This window comes from Salmo trutta, chromosome 1 (genome assembly GCF_901001165.1).
Source record: "Salmo trutta chromosome 1, fSalTru1.1, whole genome shotgun sequence".
Lineage (NCBI taxonomy): Eukaryota > Metazoa > Chordata > Actinopteri > Salmoniformes > Salmonidae > Salmo > Salmo trutta.
In genome coordinates, this window is record NC_042957.1 from 6,741,276 (window position 1) to 6,762,488 (window position 21,213).

At 43.3% G+C, this 21,213-nt stretch overlaps 1 protein-coding gene across 2 annotated transcripts in view; it reads left to right on the top strand.

Annotated features, from left to right (window-relative positions):
- dpf3 (double PHD fingers 3) overlaps positions 1 to 13,973 on the top strand; it is a 56,022-nt gene extending 42,049 nt beyond the window's left edge. The window contains exons 6-12 of one of the 2 annotated variants that reach the window (XM_029701819.1): positions 2,910 to 2,982; positions 3,511 to 3,552; positions 6,127 to 6,288; positions 6,652 to 6,780; positions 9,368 to 9,480; positions 11,614 to 11,695; positions 12,972 to 13,973. In XM_029701819.1, coding sequence (XP_029557679.1) covers positions 2,910 to 2,982; positions 3,511 to 3,552; positions 6,127 to 6,288; positions 6,652 to 6,780; positions 9,368 to 9,480; positions 11,614 to 11,695; positions 12,972 to 13,039 — 669 coding nt within the window. In that variant the 3' untranslated portion in view covers positions 13,040 to 13,973. The remainder of the gene's footprint in view (positions 1 to 2,909; positions 2,983 to 3,510; positions 3,553 to 6,126; positions 6,289 to 6,651; positions 6,781 to 9,367; positions 9,481 to 11,613; positions 11,696 to 12,971) is intronic. The other variant, XM_029701872.1, reaches the window with a different exon arrangement.
- The last annotated feature ends 7,240 nt before the right edge of the window (positions 13,974 to 21,213 follow it).

Below are 21,213 nucleotides of genomic sequence, written 5' to 3' on the forward strand. Positions count from 1 at the left end.
ACAATGAATCAATCACCACAATAGTGATGACATACTGGATGACACAGACACATGGTCCTACACCATGGTCCTACACCATGGTCCTACACCATGGTCCTACACCATGGTCCTACACCAGATACATGGTCCTACACCATGGTCCTACCCCAGATACATGGTCCTACACCATGGTCCTACACCATGGTCCTACACCATGGTCCTACACCATGGTCCTACACCAGATGTATGGTCCTACACCATGATCCTACACCATGGTCCTACACCAGATGCATGGTCCTACACCATGGTCCTACACCATGGTCCTACACCATACAACCCTGTATACAACAAGCTCAGCCCTGTTCATTTTTGTCCAATCGCAGTTGATGTCTCTTTGTTTCTGTAAAAGACCCCCTCTGTTAGTTTTGTGCAAGATTGCTGCAGTTTGACAGGGTTTTAAATGTTTTCATGATTTATGGTCCCATCTTACCCCGTTTTTTTTTTTACAGCTGATTACTTTTTATGTCACACCCTTCAACTAGGGTCCGGAGTTGGTTAGGTTAGCCTACCAGATCAGGAAACACTCTGGGCCCCAGGAAAACAGTCCCCCCCCCTCATCACTCTGGGACCGCCTCTGAAATAACCAAACAATGTTAAAAATGAAGAAAAAACATATCCTTTTTTTATGATCTACTATTGACATTATGCATTTCTTTTGGTGGAGGGGATGGGCTTCCGTATTTATATGTGGCTCAGTGCAGCCGTCAATTTCAGAATTTAACTGTAATTTCAGGTTTCAAATTTCAAGTCTCAAAATAACAAATCTGGAAAATGTCTATACATTTCAGCTGTATCAAAATCATTGCTCTGCTATTGCCATTTATACTGTAGGAGTGTTGTGCTGAATGAGACAATTCTGTTCACAATGTCCTGTTCTGAGGGGGATAACTGTCTTGCTCTGAGGGGGATAACTGTCCTGTTCTGAGGGGGAAACTGTCCTGTTCTGAGGGGGAAACTGTCCTGTTCTGAGGGGGATAACTGTCCTGTTCTGAGGGGGATAACTGTCCTGTTCTGAGGGGGATAACTGTCCTGTTCTGAGGGGGATACTTGTCCTGTTCTGAGGGGGATAACTGTCCTGTTCTGAGGGGGATAACTGTCCTGTTCTGAGGGGGATAACTGTCCTGTTCTGAGGGGGATAACTGTCCTGTTCTGAGGGGATAACTGTCTTGTTCTGAGGGGGGTAACTGTCTTGTTCTGAGAAGGATAACTGTCCTGTTCTGAGAAGGATAACTGTCCTGTTCTGAGGGGAAACTGTCCTGTTCTGAGGGGGATAACTGTCCTGTTCTGAGGGGGAAACTGTCCTGCTCTGAGGGGGATAACTGTCCTGTTCTGAGGGGGATAACTGTCCTGTTCTGAGTGGGATAACTGTCCTGTTCTGAGGGGGATACTTGTCCTGTTCTGAGGGGGATAACTGTCCTGTTCTGAGGGGATAACTGTCCTGTTCTGAGGGGGATAACTGTCCTGTTCTGAGGGGGATAAGTGTACTGCTCTGAGGGGGATAACTGTCCTGTTCTGAGGAGGATAACTGTCCTGTTCTGAGGGGGATAACTGTCCTGTTCTGAGAGGATAACTGTCCTGCTCTGAGGGGGATAACTGTCCTGTTCTGAGGGGGATAACTGTCCTGTTCTGAGGGGATAACTGTCCTGTTCTGAGGGGGATAACTGTCCTGTTCTGAGGGGGATAACTGTCCTGTTCTGAGGGGGATAACTGTCCTGTTCTGAGGAGGATAACTGTCCTGCTCTGAGGGGATAACTGTCCTGCTCTGAGGGGGATAACTGTCCTGTTCTGAGGGGGATAACTGTCCTGCTCTGAGGGGGATAACCTTCCTGTTCTGAGGGGGATAACCGTCCTGTTCTGAGGGGGATAACTGTCCTGCTCTGAGGGGGATAACTGTCCTGTTCTGAGGGGGATAACTGTCCTGCTCTGAGGGGGATAACTGTCCTGTTCTAAGGGGGATAACTGTCCTGTTCTGAGGGGGATAACTGTCCTGTTCTAAGGAGGATAACTGCCCTGTTCTGAGGGGGATACCTGTCCTGTTCTGAGGGGGATACCTGTCCTGTTCTGAGGGGGATAACTGTCCTGTTCTGAGGGGCATAACTGTCCTGTTCTGAGGAGGATAACTGTCCTGTTCTGAGGGGGAAACTGTCCTGTTCTGAGAAGGATAACTGTCCTGTTCTTAGGGGGATAACTGTCCTGCTCTGAGGGGGAACTGTCCTGCTCTGAGGAGGAAACTGTCCTGCTCTGAGGGGGATAACTGTCCTGTTCTGAGGAGGATAACTGTCCTGCTCTGAGAGGATAACTGTCCTGTTCTGAGGGGGATAACTGTCCTGTTCTGAGGGGGAACTGTCCTGTTCTGAGGGGGAAACTGTCCTGTTCTGAGGGGGATAACTGTCCTGCTCTGAGGGGGATAACTGTCCTGTTCTGAGGGGGGTAACTGTCCTGTTCTGAGGGGGAAACTGTCCTGTTCTGAAGGGGAAACTGTCCTGTTCTGAGGGGGATAACTGTCCTGTTCTGAGGGGGATAACTGTCCTGTTCTGAGGGGGATAACTGTCCTGTTCTGAGGGTGATAACTGTCCTGTTCTGAGGGGGATAACTGTCCTGTTCTGAGGGGGATAACTGTCCTGTTCTGAGGGGGATAACTGTCCTGTTCTGAGGAGGATAACTGTCCTTTTCTGAGGGGGGCCAGTGTCGTGCTTTACCTCCAGATGTAGCGGTAGAGACGTAGCAAGTTCACATTCACAAAAAGGTATAGTCGAGGTCATTCTCACGAGACCTCTAGAGAATCTGTCGTAGTGTGAAAAGGATTTTTAAGAATTCGGGAAAGAGGGAGGGTTCCTATTGTGAATGTTCCTGTTCTTGTCTCTCCACAGGGCCGAGGATCCAGCCGCAGGAGGGCAGAGGCTGTGTCCAACGACGACGTGGATAAACCTTACGTCTGTGACAGTAAGACAGCAGCAAACTCCCAGACGTCTCCTATATTTCTGTACAAGTAACACAGTTAAAAACGTTGTTACGTTAATAACATTAATAACACATGACCTGAGAAGCTCATCTGAATATTCATATGTAGACACAGTTTGAGTACATTTTTTGGTTTGTTTTATTTGTTAGGTCTCAATATTCTATATATATTTGTACTTATCTAAAGGTGAAGGTGTGTCTGTATCTGGACATTACCAGCTGCCTGACATAGTTTAAGATCAATAACCTTATTTTGCTTTCATTGGGATGAGAGCAACTCTCTTCTCTCCCTGTAGAATGGAGATAGCCGAGTATGTGGATAGTCCAGCTAGCATGTCGGACGTTAGCATAGCATGCTACTTCTACTTAAAGGAAAACATCAGAGAAACTGGTGCTCATGTCATTAGATATTATAGCCCCTTTGAATGAAACTCACTCTCATTTTTTTTCTTTTTCTTTCATTTTTCGTTTTTCTCTCATTTGCTTTTATGTCTCCTCTGTTCCTTCCAGACAGATACAAACAAAAGCATAACTCAAAAACTGCTGACTCAGGTATATGGACTTGTCGCTATCTTTTCTCTGTCTGGCTTCTCTGATGACAAGATCAGGGGCTACTGGGGCTGCTGCTACTGGGGCTGCTACTGGGGCTGCTACTGGGGCTGCTACTGGGGCTGCTACTGGGGCTGCTGCTACTGGGGCTGCTACTGGGGCTGCTACTGGGCTGCTACTGGGGCTGCTACTGGGGCTGCTACTGGGGCTGCTGCTACTGGGGCTGCTACTGGGCTGCTGCTACTGGGGCTGCTACTGGGGCTGCTGCTACTGGGGCTGCTACTGGGGCTGCTACTGGGGCTGCTGCTACTGGGGCTGCTGCTACTGGGGCTGCTACTGGGGCTGCTACTGGGGCTGCTACTGGGGCTGCTGCTACTGGGGCTGCTACTGGGGCTGCTACTGGGGCTGCTGCTACTGGTGCTGCTACTGGTGCTGCTACTGGGGCTACTGGGGCTGCTACTGGGGCTGCTACTGGGGCTGCTGCTACTGGGGCTGCTACTGGTGCTGCTACTGGTGCTGCTACTGGTGCTGCTACTGGGGCTGCTACTGGGGCTGCTACTGATGCTGCTACTGGGGCTACTGGGGCTGCTACTGGGGCTGCTGCTACTGGGGCTGCTACTGGGGCTGCTGCTGATGCTGCTACTGGGGCTGCTACTGGTGCTGCTGGGGCTGCTACTGGGGCTGCTGCTACTGGGGCTGCTACTGGGGCTGCTGCTACTGGGGCTGCTACTGGGGCTGCTGCTACTGGGGCTGCTGCTACTGGGGCTGCTACTGGGGCTGCTGCTACAGGGGCTGCTGCTACTGGGGCTGCTACTGATGCTGCTACTGGGGCTGCTGCTACTGGGGCTGCTGCTGATGCTGCTACTGGGGCTGCTACTGGGGCTGCTACTGATGCTGCTACTGGGGCTGCTACTGGGGCTGCTACTGGGGCTGCTGCTGATGCTGCTACTGGGGCTGCTGATGATGCTGCTACTGGGGCTGCTACTGGGGCTGCTACTGGGGCTGCTGCTGATGCTGCTACTGGGGCTGCTGATGATGCTGCTACTGGGGCTGCTACTGGGGCTGCTGCTGATGCTGCTACTGGGGCAGCTGCTGATGCTGCTACTGGGGCTGCTACTGGGGCTGCTGCTGATGCTGCTACTGGGGCTGCTGCTGATGCTGCTACTGGGGCTGCTACTGGGGCTGCTACTGGGGATGCTGCTGAGGATGCTGCTGGGGATGCTGCTGGGGCTACTGATGCTGCTACTGGGGCTGCTACTGGGGCTACTGATGATGCTGCTACTGGGGCTGCTACTGGGGCTACTGATGATGCTGCTACTGGGGCTGGGTTGAGCTAGCCTGGGTCGTGTTCAGATGGGTACAATGTTACAGGACATCCAGATAGAAATATATTTAGTAGAACAGACATGAATCTAAGTCATATAGAATAGGGAATAATGTCAGCTCTATACAGTCGATTTCTATGTTGCACCGTCCTGAATGCGACCCTGCTTGGCTTTTTGTTTTTCTTTCTACTTTGACTAACAATAGGATTGGCTAAAGCATGAAGGCGTCTGGCTTCCATGCTACGTTTGAGCTAACCAATATTTATCACTATTGTGCTTTGTATTTGCATAAGCATTGATTCTTAATTCCCAAGACCAAAGCAAGCTTGCATGGCACTAACATAACTCTAGAGTATCTGCTGGTTTGTTATCAAGTTGCTGGGGAAGAATGATCTTTGAGCATCAGCTGAGCTAATGCATGTTTCTGTAGCGTTGTAACAATGCTGTCACTGCGGGTTTCTGGGTATCGCAGACAACCTAACCTACTGTCACTGCAATGTTACCAAACAAACCTAACCTGTGCTAAATAACAACATTCTCAACAGAGGGTTTTTAGTGCGTCCACATCGTTTCTTTTACGATGGCTACAGGATGTGATGGAGTACTACAGCTGTCTCTTCCCAGGGAGGACATTCATAGAGACTTTATTAATATAAGTGATCATAGGCTAGTAGCAGGAATGTGCTGGTAAATGACTTCTCTAGTGTTGTTGTTAGTTAGACAATTAGAAATCTCAGATGTCTTTTGGAAGAAAAAGCCCTGCTCAACAAATCATTTAGTACTGTGTAAACGGTTGGTCCTTTGCCTTGAGAGCTGGGGCGTGTTCAGTAGTGCACACAATAGCAAAACGTTTTGGAACAGAAACAGTGAGTTTGTTATTGGACTCGGTCAGTTAGAACCTCAGCTTTTCTCTCTGGTTCAAAACATTTTCTCATGTTTCTGTGGTTCTAATGCATTCTAATGCTTCTGTGGTTCTAATGTATTCTAATGCTTCTGTGTTCTGTGGTTCTAATATATTCTAATGCTTCTGTGTTCTGTGGTTCTAATATATTCTAATGCTTCTGTGTTCTGTGGTTCTAATATATTCTAATGCTTCTGTGTTCTGTGGTTCTAATATATTCTAATGCTTCTGTGTTCTGTGGTTCTAATATATTCTAATGCTTCTGTGTTCTGTGGTTCTAATATATTCTAATGCTTCTGTGTTCTGTGGTTCTAATATATTCGAATGCTTCTGTGTTCTGTGGTTCTACAGTCTGTGGGAAGCGCTATAAGAACCGTCCAGGTCTGAGCTACCACTACGCACACACACACCTGGCGGAGGAGGAGGGGGAGGAGAGGGAGGAGAGGGAGGAGAGGGAGGAAGAGATACCACCGTCCTCGCCACCACACCGACCAGACCCGGACAACCACAAACGTAAGAGAGGACTGTGTTATCTGGGTTTTAAACTAATAGTAATACAGGGTTATACAAGTTGCTGATGAAACCATTAGTAGTCTTATAACAGCTCTTACAGCTTACTGTATGTGTGTTGCTAGTCCTCTGTGGACTAAACTGAACAACACAGTCAGGATCACAATTGAACTGCATTATGGGTAATGATTAACTCTGTAGCTTTTGGGATGCCGCCTCAAATAGCATCTTTAGGACTTCTCCTCTAGCGTCTCCTCTCGATTTACGTTCTTGCCAACTCCGTTAATGTCATTGTCAAGTCAATGAGAAGAAACAGACTGGCACCCAGGCGACTTCTTCTCTCACACCTGTCTTCCCCCTCCACAGCTCAGAGGGCTGCAGACGGCTCCATCATTCCTAACGACTACTGTGACTTCTGTCTGGGAGACTCTGACTCTAACAGGAAGACTGGCCAGGCTGAGGAGCTGGTGTCCTGCTCTGACTGCGGCCGCTCTGGTGAGTACACTGTACTACAGACTGCACTATAGACTGCACTACAGACTGCACTACAGACTGCACGACTGCACTACAGACTGCACTACAGACTGCACTACAGACTGCACTACAGACTGCACTACAGACTGCACTATAGACTGCACTACAGACTGCACTACAGACTGCACTACAGACTGCACTACAGACTGCACTACAGACTGCACTATAGACTGCACTACAGACTGCACTACAGACTGCACTATAGACTGCACTACAGACTGCACTATAGACTGTACTACAGACTGCACTATAGACTGCACTACAGACTGCACTACAGACTGCACTACAGACTGCACTACAGACTGCACTATAGACTGCACTATAGACTGCACTACAGACTGCACTACAGACTGCACTATAGACTGCACTACAGACTGCACTACAGACTGCACTACAGACTGCACTACAGACTGCACTATAGACTGCACTACAGACTGCACTACAGACTGCACTACAGACTGCACTACAGGCTGCACTACAGACTGCACTATAGACTGCACTACAGACTGCACTACAGACTGCACTATAGACTGCACTACAGACTGCACTATAGACTGTACTACAGACTGCACTATAGACTGCACTACAGACTGCACTACAGACTGCACTACAGACTGCACTACAGACTGCACTACAGACTGCACTACAGACTGCACTATAGACTGCACTACAGACTGCACTACAGACTGCACTATAGACTGCACTACAGACTGCACTACAGACTGCACTACAGACTGCACTACAGACTGCACTACAGACTGCACTATAGACTGCACTACAGACTGCACTACAGACTGCACTATAGACTGCACTACAGACTGCACTACAGACTGCACTATAGACTGCACTACAGACTGCACTACAGACTGCACTATAGACTGCAAAATAGACTGCAAAATAGACTGCACTACAGACTGCACTACAGACTGCACTACAGACTGCACTATAGACTGCACTATAGACTGCACTATAGACTGCACTACAGACTGCACTACAGACTGCACTACAGACTGCACTACAGACTGCAAAATAGACTGCACTACAGACTGCACTACAGACTGCACTACAGACTGCACTACAGACTGCACTATAGACTGCACTATAGACTGAACTACAGACTGAACTACAGACTGCACTACAGACTGCACTACAGACTGCACTACAGACTGCACTACAGACTGCACTACAGACTGCACTATAGACTGCACTATAGACTACACTACAGACTGCACTACAGACTGCACTACAGGCTGCACTACAGACTGCACTACAGACTGCACTACAGACTGCACTACAGACTGCACTATAGACTGCACTATAGACTGCACTACAGACTGCACTACAGACTGCACTATAGATTGCACTACAGACTGCACTATAGACTGCACTATAGACTGCACTACAGACTGCACTAAGACTACACTACAGACTGCACTACAGACTGCGCTATATACCCAAATATAAACTGGTCCTACACCTCTTGGCCATGCTACTGTTACCTCTGGACTGTTAGGGTGTGGAGGAGGGGTGTTCCGGACTCTTGAGTCGCTCCATTGGCCAGAGAGGATGGTTAGCCGAGAGGTAAGAACCAATCGGCATGTTCAATGTCCCTCTGGCTATAGAGACCATTGAAACCGGCTGATGTAGGAACCGGTGTAAAGAAGATGATTGGATGAATGTGTCAGTCATTGGTCCACCAGGATGGGAGACTCTACCTATCCAAATACCTAGACAATCACACGTTCACTCCGGCTCTCGGGCCCAAGATGGGCTAGAAAATGTGTCTAGCAACGTGTCTTAAATTGATCGATTAGATATAAAACTATCAACGACACAGTCATTTCCCATTCAATTCAATCCCCCTTCCGTTAATGCATAATAACAAAGAGAGAGAGAGAGAGAGAGAGCGGGAGAGAGAGAGGGGGGAGAGAGCGGGAGAGAGATAGAGAGAGAGGGAGAGAGAGAGGGGGGAGAGAGTGGGAGAGAGATAGAGAGAGAGAGAGCGGGAGAGAGAGAGGGGGGAGAGAGAGGGGGAGAGAGAGAGAGAGGGCAAGGCAGGACTGTGTGTTTGGCAGCATGCCCAGTCCCGTGATTCTCTGCCAGGACTGTCTGGTTTCAGAGAGATGAGATGAGTGTTTAGGTTTTAGTTTATGGCTCATTGACATCCCATTGACACTCTGATGAGAACTATGAATGGGTAACGTTTTTTATTGTTACTGACAACACCACAATGGAAAATGTAGGACAGTCACAAGTCTGCTATTATCTATGTCAGCAGAAAGCAGGTAATATCTATAAAGGCTACAGTTAACCATGGTCCTTTTTTACTGTAGTGTGACTTTAGCTAGACCTTGTCATGACTTATGAATGACCTACCTATCTCTGAGGAGACAGACAGCAACTGGATACCTGTTTTATTCATTTAACATCTATCAACACTATCTAGCTTATTCACTGTTATTGAAGTTTATAAAAAACAATCGCAGATGTTGTCTTTCTGTGTTGAGTTGCGATGTAAATGAGGCGTCCTCCCTCCTTCCCTTCCCAGGCCACCCAACCTGTCTGCAGTTCACAGACAACATGATGACAGCGGTGAAGACCTACCAGTGGCAGTGCATCGAGTGCAAGTCCTGCAGCCTCTGTGGCACCTCCGAGAACGACGTAAGTGCTTTGAATAACTGTTTCTAGACCTTGGCCTGTATTCAAAAAGTGCCTACTCTGAAACGCTTTCATCTGGGCCCAGAAGATTCCTTTAGACTGAAGACTCTTGTTATCTCCTACAAGCCACCGTGCTTCTACACCTGCATTGCTTGCTGTTTGGGGTTTTAGGCTGGGTTTCTGTACAGCACTTTGAGATATCAGCTGATGTAAGAAGGGCTATATAAATACATTTGATTTGATTGATTTGAACTACCTAGCCATTAGGCTTTAGCTCAGTGGGCTACCATTGTCTTGAAAGGCATTTCTGTAAATTCACAGTGGAAGGGATTTAACATTGTGTCAGTTGTATTGTGTCAGTGATGTGGCGTTGTCTCAGTTACCACGTTGTCTCAGTTACCACGTTGTCTCAGCTACCAGTTACCACGTTGTCTTAGTTACCACGTTGTCTCAGCTACCAGTTACTACGTTGTCTCAGTTACCACGTTGTCTCAGTTACCACGTTTACTCAGTTACCACGTTGTGTCAGTTACCACGTTGTCTTAGTTACCACATTGTCTTAGTTACCACGTTGTCTCAGATACCACATTGTCTCAGTTACCACGTTGTCTCAGTTACCACGTTTACTCAGTTACCACGTTGTGTCAGTTACCACGTTGTCTTAGTTACCACATTGTCTTAGTTACCACGTTGTCTCAGATACCACGTTGTCTCAGTTACCACGTTGTCTCAGTTACCACGTTGTCTCAGCTACCAGTTACCACATTGTCTTAGTTACCACGTTGTCTCAGATACCACGTTGTCTTAGTTACCACGTTGTCTTAGTTACCACGTTGTCTCAGCTACCAGTTACCACGTTGTCTCAGTTACCACATTGTCTCAGCTACCAGTTACCACGTTGTCTTAGTTACCACATTGTCTCAGCTACCAGTTACCACGTTGTCTTAGTTACCACATTGTCTCAGCTACCAGTTACCACGTTGTCTTAGTTACCACGTTGTCTCAGTTGCCACGTTGTCTCAGTTACCACGTTGTCTCAGTTACCACGTTGTCTTAGTTACCACGTTGTGTCAGTTACCACGTTGTCTTAGTTACCACATTGTCTTAGTTACCACGTTGTCTCAGATACCACGTTGTCTCAGTTACCACGTTGTCTCAGTTACCACGTTGTCTCAGCTACCAGTTACCACATTGTCTTAGTTACCACGTTGTCTTAGTTACCACGTTGTCTCAGCTACCAGTTACCACATTGTCTTAGTTACCACGTTGTCTCAGCTACCAGTTACCACATTGTCTCAGTTACCACGTTGTCTCAGTTACCACGTTGTCTTAGTTACCACGTTGTCTCAGCTACCAGTTACCACGTTGTCTTAGTTACCACATTGTCTCAGCTACCAGTTACCACGTTGTCTCAGTTACCACGTTGTCTCAGCTACCAGTTACCACGTTGTCTCAGTTACCACGTTGACTCAGTTACCACGTTGTCTCAGTTACCACGTTGTCTCAGTTACCACGTTGTGTCAGTTACCACGTTGTGTCAGTTACCACGTTGTCTTAGTTACCACGTTGTCTTAGTTACCACGTTGTCTCAGTTACCACGTTGTCTCAGTTACCACGTTGTCTCAGTTACCACGTTGTGCAGTTACCACGTTGTCTCAGCTACCAGTTACCACGTTGTCTCAGTTACCACGTTGTCTCAGTTACCACGTTGTCTCAGTTACCACGTTGTCTCAGTTACCACGTTGTGTCAGTTACCACGTTGTCTCAGTTACCACGTTGTCTCAGTTACCACGTTGTCTCGGTTACCACGTTGTCTCAGTTACCACGTTGTCTCGGTTACCACGTTGTCTCAGTTACCACGTTGTCTCAGTTACCACGTTGTCTCGGTTACCACGTTGTCTCAGTTACCACGTTGTCTCAGTTACCACGTTGTCTCGGTTACCACATTGTCTCAGTTACCACGTTGTCTTAGTTACCACGTTGTCTCAGTTACCACGTTGTCTCAGTTACCACGTTGCCTCAGTTACCACGTTGTCTCAGTTACCACGTTGTCTCAGTTACCACGTTGTCTCAGTTACCACTGCTACTACTGTCTTGAGAAGTGAGTTAACATTGTGTGGTTGTCTGTGTCTGTAGGACCAGCTGTTGTTCTGTGACGACTGTGATAGAGGATACCACATGTACTGTCTGAAGCCCCCCATGACCCAACCTCCTGAGGGTAAGACTGTGTTATACTGTATATATTATAGACCACTGTGTTATACTGTATATACTATAGACCACTGTGTTATACTGTATATATTATAGACCACTGAGTTATACTGTATATATTATAGACCACTGTGTTATACTGTATATACTATAGACCACTGTGTTATACTGTATATACTATAGACCACTGTGTTATACTGTATATATTATAGACCACTGAGTTATACTGTACATATTATAGACCACTGAGTTATACTGTATATATTATAGACCACTGTGTTATACTGTATATATTATAGACCACTGAGTTATACTGTACATATTAAAGACCACTGTGTTATACTGTACATATTATAGACCACTGTGTTATACTGTACATATTATAGACCACTGTGTTATACTGTACATATTATAGACCACTGTGTTATACTGTACATATTATAGACCACTGAGTTATACTGTACATATTATAGACCACTGTGTTATACTGTATATATTATAGACCACTGAGTTATACTGTACATATTATAGACCACTGTGTTATACTGTATATATTATAGACCACTGTGTTATACTGTACATATTATAGACCACTGTGTTATACTGTACATATTATAGACCACTGTGTTATACTGTACATATTATAGACCACTGAGTTATACTGTGTAATATATAAATAATAGACACCCTCCTAGGGTAAGGGCATGTATGATAACTCAGCACTACTTACTACGCAAACCTCTTAAAGCTTCCAATTGGCGCTGTTTCCTCTGCTGAGGATTCCACCTTTAACCTCTACGGTCTAGATATTACAGAGTTACATAGAGTTACTGACCAAGCCTCCTGAAGGTAAAACCACTGAATCTTATAGTTTACATTATAAAGACCTGAAGGTAAGGCCGTACCACAGACCACACATGGCGGCTCAGTGATAATCTCTCTTGACGTGTGTACTGTGAGACTTTGAGTGTGGCTTGTGAAACAGAGAGATCCTGAACAATGTTTTTAAACTTCAGACATTACACAGAGGTACAGCACATCACTTAGAGCTCTGAAAATAACACAGTCCCCAACAACAAGATCACCCCTCTCTCTCTCTTCCTCTCTCTCTCTCTCTCTCTCTCTCTCTCTCTCTCTCTTCCTCTCTATCTCTCTCTTTCTCTCTCTCTTCCTCTCTCTCTCTTTCTCTCTCTCTTCTTCTCTCTCTCTCTCTCTCTTCCTCTCTCTCTCTCTCTCTCTCTCTCTCTCTCTCTCCCCCTCTCTCTCTCTCTCTCTCTCTTTAGGGAGCTGGAGCTGTCACCTGTGTTTGGATCTGTTGAAGGACAAGGCCTCAGCCTATGAAGAGCCATAGCGTCACACACACACACACACACACACACACACACACACACACACACACACACACACACACACACACACACAATGGATTTACAGGCTCAGGGTGCATATTCAGTCTCATCTCGTTCAGTTTCTCAGTTTCTATCTAAGTACTCTCCTCTACCTCTGAAGTCGAAACAATGTCATGATGTGGGTTATAAAAACCACAAAGAAAATCGTCAAATAGTCATCTTTGCTACGTAGTGTTTGACACTACGCTGTTCTACCATGTAGTCTCTTCTGACTGTTAGCTCGCTAGAGATGTTTGTGCTGAGGTCAAAAATACATTATGTACCGGAAACAAGGAGAATTTATGTCTGTTTGTTTACATTTCAGTTTCCAGTCCTCTCCTTGTTAAGATTTCACAGTGACGTTCTTTCATATTGCACCAAGACATGTTGCATATTTGAAATAGCGTTACTCACAGGACTTACCGAGCATCCTTTTATTTTTTGTGGGGTCATTGCAGCCATTATTTAATTTCAGTTGGATCTTAGCCAGGTTTGTGGTTACTAGGATACTAAAAGTACCTCATGACAACGATCTAAATCGTTATTAATTTAAAACTGGTCTTATTTATACATTTCTGGTTATTGTGACTGTTGGATGGATGCTTTGTTTGTAAAAAAAAGAAGCAACACAATATGGTGGCAATCCTGCTCCAGTCCCAAGTTCTGGTATCTTAGATCATGTTGCGCTCTCTGTTAATGTGTTACCATGCAAGAGGGTTTACATGTTGTTCAATCAGGTTTTGTAAATCGATGTAGGAAACTGGTAAAGGGCTTTTATACATAGACCATAGAGAGAAACATACAGCATTCACACCCCTGGACTTTTCCCCAATTCATTTAATTGTCTTTTTTTTTGTCAACGATCTACACAAATTACTCTCTAATTTAAAAGTGGAAGAAAAACTCTAACATTTGTCAACAAAAAAAAGAGAAGGAAATACAGAAATGTCTAATTTACATAAGTATTCAACCCCCCCCCCCCTCCCCAAGTCAATACATGTTAGAATCACCTTTGGCAGTGATTACAGCTGTGAGTCTTTCTGGGTAAGTCTCTAAGAGTGATTACAGCTGTGTGTCCTGGGTAAGTCTCTAAGAGTGATTACAGCTGTGTGTCCTTCTGGGTAAGTCTCTAAGAGTGATTACAGCTGTGTGTCCTGGGTAAGTCTCTAAGAGTGATTACAGCTGTGTGTCCTTCTGGGTAAGTCTCTAAGAGTGATTACAGCTGTGAGTCTTTCTGGGTAAGTCTCTAAGAGTGATTCCAGCTGTGAGTATTTCTGGGTAAGTCTCTAAGAGCTTTACACACATGGATTGTACAATATTTGCACATTATAGAAGAAAAAAAATGCAAGCCCACAAGTTGGTTGGTGATCATTGCTAGACAACCATTTTCAAGTTTTGCCATACATTTTCAAGCCGATTTAAGTCAAAACTGTAACTAAGCCACTCTGTAACATTCAATGTTGTTTTGGTATGCAACTCCAGTGTATATTTGGCCTTGTGGTTTAGGTTATAGTCCTGCTGAAAAAGAAGACTGAACCAGGTTTTCCTCTAGGATTTTGCCATTTATTTTTATCCTAAAAAACTCCCTAGTTCTTGCTGATGACAAGCATACCCATAACAGGATGCAGCCACCACCATGCTTGAAAATGTGAAGAGTGATACTCAGTGATGTGTTATGTTGGATTTGCCCCAAACATAAAGCTTTGTATTCAGGACATAAAGTTAATTTCTTTGCCACATTTTTTGCAGTATTCCTTAGTGCCTTGTTGCAAACAGGATGCATGTTCTGGAATATTTATATTCTGTACAGGCTTCCTTCTTTTCACTCTGTCATTGAGGTTAGTATTATGGAGTGACTACTATGTTGTTGATCCATCCTCAGTTGTCTCCTATCACAGCTATTAAACTCTGTAACTGTTTTAAAGTCACCATTGGCCTCATGGTGAATTCCCTGTGCAGTTTTCTTCCTCTCCGGCAACTGAGGTAAGGTAAGAAACTGAGTTAGGAAGGACGCCTGTATCTTTGTAGTGACAGGCTGTAATGATACACCATCCAAAGTGTAATTACCAATAGGTGCCCTTCTTTGCGAGGCATTGGAAAACCTCCCTGGTCTTTGTGGTTGAATCTGTGTTTTAAATTCACTGCTCGACTGAGGCGTCTTACAATTATCTGTACGTGTGGAGTATGAGGTAGTCATAAAAAAAAATCATGTTGAACAATATTATTGCACACAGAGTGAGTCCATGCAACTTATTATGTGACTTGTTAAGCTAAATTTCACTCCTGAACTTATTTAGGCTTGCCATAACAAAGGGGTTGAATACTTATAGACTCAAGATATTTCAGCGTTTCATTTTTTATTAATTTGTCAAAATATCTAAAAACATAATTCCACTTTGACATTATGAACCAGTGGTCTCCTGAGTGGCGCTGTGGTCTAAGGCACTGCTTCTAAGTGCTAGAGGTGTCACTACAGACCCTGGTTCCATTCCAGGCTGTATCACAACTGGCTGTGATTGGGAGACCCATAGGGCGGTGCATAATTGGCCCAGCGTCGTTAGGGTTTGTCCGGGGTAGGCCGTCATTGTAAATAAGTTAACTGACTTGCCTAGTTAAATAAAGGTTCAATTTAAAATTAAGGGGTATTGTGTGTAAGCCAGTGACACTAAATGTAATCCATTTTAAATTCAGAATGTAACACAACAAAAATGTGGAAAAAGTCAAGGAGGTGTAAATACTTTCTGATGGCACTGTATTCACATAGACATAATCCATTCACACTTACATGGTCAAGAACATACATAACATACAGGGGCAGCAGTTAGACTAGTGGTTAGAGTGTTGTACTAGTAACTGAAAGGTTACAAGTTCGAATCTCCGAGCTGACAAGGTAAAACTCTGTTAACTGCTCCTGAACAAGGCAGTTAACCCACTGTTCCTAGGCAGTCATCGAAAATAAGAATTTGTTCTTAACTGACTTGCCTGGTTAAATCAAAATACATACCTTGTAGCTCTACCACCACATTTCAGTTCATAGCTGGTGTGTAGGATACCTCACATTCTCCATGATGCATCCGTTTTTGAACATATTTATTTTATGTATTAGTAAATGTCAACTTGTTTTATAGGCTTCCCTTCGACTTTGTATATCATTCCAAACTTTTCATGTAAAACTCCAAATGATTTATAAAATGATTCAGGTTCTTCCATGTCAACAATATGTTCATAGATTGCACTGAACACAGGTAGTATACTGTATATTTCATATAGATTTCTTATAGGACTAATGGATAGATTTGAAGAACCCTGAAGAAAACCTATAGCCCGAAATACAATCCTGAAATATAGTGGCAGAAGACCTGAAGATGTTTTAGCGATGTTGTTAAATATATATATATATATATATATATATATATATATATATATATAATTAGTTTCGCATTAAATACTATATATATATATATATATATATATATATATATATATATATATATAGTATTTAATGCGAAACTAATTACAGTGACATGACTGGAAATGTCTTACAAGCAATTTTCTTATTTTGTTTTGTGCTTTTTAATATTTTTTTTAATATTGTTTCTCCACAGACAATCATGAAGTAGAGTAAATGTATGGGCTACTTCCCAAATGGCATCCTATTCCTTGTGTAGTACACTACCATGGCCCATATGCTACTGTGGCCCATACACTACCGGCCAAAAGTTTTAGAACACCTAATCATTCAAGGGTTTTTCTTAATTTTTTTTAAACAATGTTCTACATTGTGAAATAATAGTGAAGTCATCAAAACAATGAAATAACACATATGGAATCATGAAGTAAGCATAAAAGTGTTAAACAAATCAAAATATATTTTATATTTGAGAATCTTTAAATAGCCACCCTTTGCCTTGATGACAGCTTTGCACACTCTTGGCATTCTCTCAACCAGCTTCACCTGGAATGCTTTTCCAACTGTCTTGAAGGAGTTCCCACATATGCTGAGCACTTGTTGGCTGCTATTCCTTCACTCTGCGGTGCGACATGCCAAACCATCTCAATTTGGTTGAGGTCGGGGGATTGTGGAGGCCAGGTCATCTGATGCAGCACTCCATCACTCCCTTCTTGGTAAAATAGCCATTACACAGCCTGGAGGTGTGTTGGGTCATTGTCCTGTTGAAAAACAAATGATAGTCCCACTAAGCCCAAACCAGATGGGATGGTGCATCGCTGCAGAATGCTGTGGTAGCCATGCTGGTTAAGTGTGCCTTGAATTCTAAAAAAATCACAGACAGTGTCACCAGCAAAGCACCCCCACACCATAACACCTCCTCCTCCGTGCTTTACGGCGGGAAATACACATGCGGAGATCATCCGTTCCTCCACACCGTGTCTCACAAAGACATGGTGGTTGGAACCAAAAATCTCCAATTTGGACTCCAGACCAAAGGACAAATTTCAACTGTATAGCCAGTTTCATCATAGCGCTTGATGGTTTTTGCAACTGCACTTGAATAAACTTTCAAAGTTCTTGAAATGTTCAATATTGACTGATCTTCATGTCTTAAAGTAATGATGGACTGTCATTTCTCTTTACTTATTTGAGCTGTTCTTGCCATAAAATGGACTTGGTATTTTACCAAATAGGGCTATCTTCTGTATACCACCCCTACCTTGTCACATTTAAATGCATTCCAGGTGACTATCTCATGAAGCTGGTTGAGAGAATGCCAAGAGTGTACAAAGCTATCATCAAGCCAAAGGGTGGCTATTTGAAGAATCTGTGTATTTTTATTATGTATTTCTATTTGTTTAACACTTTTTTGGTTACTACATGATTCCATATGTGTTATTTCATAGTCTTAATGTCTTCAATATTATTCTACAATGTAGAAAATAGTAAAAAATAAAGAAAAACCCTTGAATGAGTAGGTGTTCTTAATGTTTTGACCGGTAGTGTATTTAAGGAATTGTGTGCCATTTGAGATGTATCCATGATGTCAATAACATTTGAATGTTTTCCTTTTTCTTCCCCCCTCATGTCTTCCTGTTTATATCACCATGCCAACTTCCCACTCCAATAAATATATGTGTCAATATAATTTTGTTTTATATTGGAGACCATCAATTTTATATGGATATCATATTGTGTCAGTTTTGGGTACTTTGTTGAAAGTTTGTGTGTTTGTTTTTGTGTTGAAATAAAGATTTTGAAAAAGTCCTTACTTACCCCTGACAATGAATTAGTTTGAACCGGTTTGCGTTATACTCAGAAGTTAACCTCACTCCAGACACTCCACTTTGAGGGTTTACATGAGATGGCTGTGCTTTTAAATAGTTTCACCTTGCTTTGTTGAATGTAGCCCTTGTACGTTACTCTGGAGAGCATCTGCTAGAATGGCTACAGTGTAAAGATGTCAAACTTTTCAATTTGGAGTGCAAGAACTATGCAGGCCATAACATCTACAGGCTATAACATCTGCAGGCTATAACATCTGCAGGCTATAACATCTACAGGCTATAACATCTTCAGGCTATAACATCTATAGTCTATAACATCTGCAGGCTATAACATCTACAGGCTATAACATCTGCAGGCTATAACATCTACAGTCTATAACATCTTCAGGCTATAACATCTACAGGCTTTAACATCTACAGGCTATAACATCTACAGGCTATAACATCTGCAGGCTATAACGTCTATAACATCTGCAGGCTATAACATCTACAGGCTATAACATCTGCAGGCTATAACATCTACAGTCTATAACATCTACAGGCTATAACATCTTCAGGCTATAACATCTACAGGCTATAATATCTACAGGCTATAACATCTACAGGCTATAACATCTATAGTCTATAACATCTGCAGGCTATAACATCTACAGGCTATAACATCTACAGGCTATAACATCTATAGTCTATAACATCTACAGGCTATAACATCTGCAGGCTATAACATCTACAGGCTATAACATCTACAGGCTATAACATCTACAGGCTATAACATCTGCAGGCTATAACATCTGCAGGCTATAACATCTACAGGCTATAACATCTGCAGGCTATAACATCTACAGGCTATAACATCTGCAGGCTATAACATCTGCAGGCTATAACATCTACAGGCTATAACATCTGCAGGCTATAACATCTGCAGGCTATAACATCTGCAGGCTATAACATCTACAGGCTATAACATCTTCAGGCTATAACATCTACAGGCTATAACATCTGCAGGCTATAACATCTACAGGCTATAACATCTGCAGGCTATAACATCTACAGTCTATAACATCTTCAGGCTATAACATCTACAGGCTATAACATCTACAGGCTATAACATCTACAGGCTATAACATCTGCAGGCTATAACGTCTATAACATCTGCAGGCTATAACATCTACAGGCTATAACATCTGCAGGCTATAACATCTACAGGCTATAACATCTTCAGGCTATAACATCTACAGGCTATAACATCTACAGGCTATAACATCTACAGGCTATAACATCTGCAGGCTATAACGTCTATAACATCTGCAGGCTATAACATCTACAGGCTATAACATCTGCAGGCTATAACGTCTATAACATCTACAGGCTATAACATCTACAGGCTATAACATCTACAGGCTATAGCTATGCAGGCTATAACATCTGCAGGCTATAACATCTATAACATCTACAGGCTATAACATCTACAGGCTATAATATCTACAGGCTATAACATCTACAGGCTATAACATCTATAGTCTATAACATCTGCAGGCTATAACATCTGCAGGCTATAACATCTACAGGCTATAACATCTGCAGGCTATAACATCTGCAGGCTATAACATCTGCAGGCTATAACATCTACAGTCTATAACATCTTCAGGCTATAACATCTACAGGCTATAACATCTTCAGGCTATAACATCTACAGGCTATAACATCTGCAGGCTATAACATCTACATGCTATAACATCTGCAGGCTATAACATCTACATGCTATAACATCTTCAGGCTATAACATCTACATGCTATAACATCTTCAGGCTATAACATCTACAGGCTATAACATCTACAGGCTATAACATCTACAGGCTATAACATCTGCAGGCTATAACGTCTATAACATCTGCAGGCTATAACATCTACAGGCTATAACATCTGCAGGCTATAACATCTACAGGCTATAACATCTTCAGGCTATAACATCTACAGGCTATAACATCTACAGGCTATAACATCTACAGGCTATAACATCTGCAGGCTATAACGTCTATAACATCTGCAGGCTATAACATCTACAGGCTATAACATCTGCAGGCTATAACGTCTATAACATCTACAGGCTATAACATCTACAGGCTATAACATCTACAGGCTATAGCTATGCAGGCTATAACATCTGCAGGCTATAACATCTATAACATCTACAGGCTATAACATCTACAGGCTATAATATCTACAGGCTATAACATCTACAGGCTATAACATCTATAGTCTATAACATCTGCAGGCTATAACATCTGCAGGCTATAACATCTACAGGCTATAACATCTGCAGGCTATAACATCTGCAGGCTATAACATCTGCAGGCTATAACATCTACAGTCTATAACATCTTCAGGCTATAACATCTACAGGCTATAACATCTTCAGGCTATAACATCTACAGGCTATAACATCTGCAGGCTATAACATCTACAGTCTATAACATCTTCAGGCTATAACATCTACAGGCTATAACATCTTCAGGCTATAACATCTACAGGCTATAACATCTGCAGGCTATAACATCTACAGTCTATAACATCTTCAGGCTATAACATCTACAGGCTATAACATCTTCAGGCTATAACATCTACAGGCTATAACATCTGCAGGCTATAACATCTACATGCTATAACATCTGCAGGCTATAACATCTACATGCTATAACATCTTCAGGCTATAACATCTACATGCTATAACATCTTCAGGCTATAACATCTACAGGCTATAACATCTGCAGGCTATAACATCTATAGTCTATAACATCTACAGGCTATAACATCTGCAGGCTATAACATCTGCAGGCTATAACATCTACAGGCTATAACATCTACATGCTATAACATCTGCAGGCTATAACATCTGGTC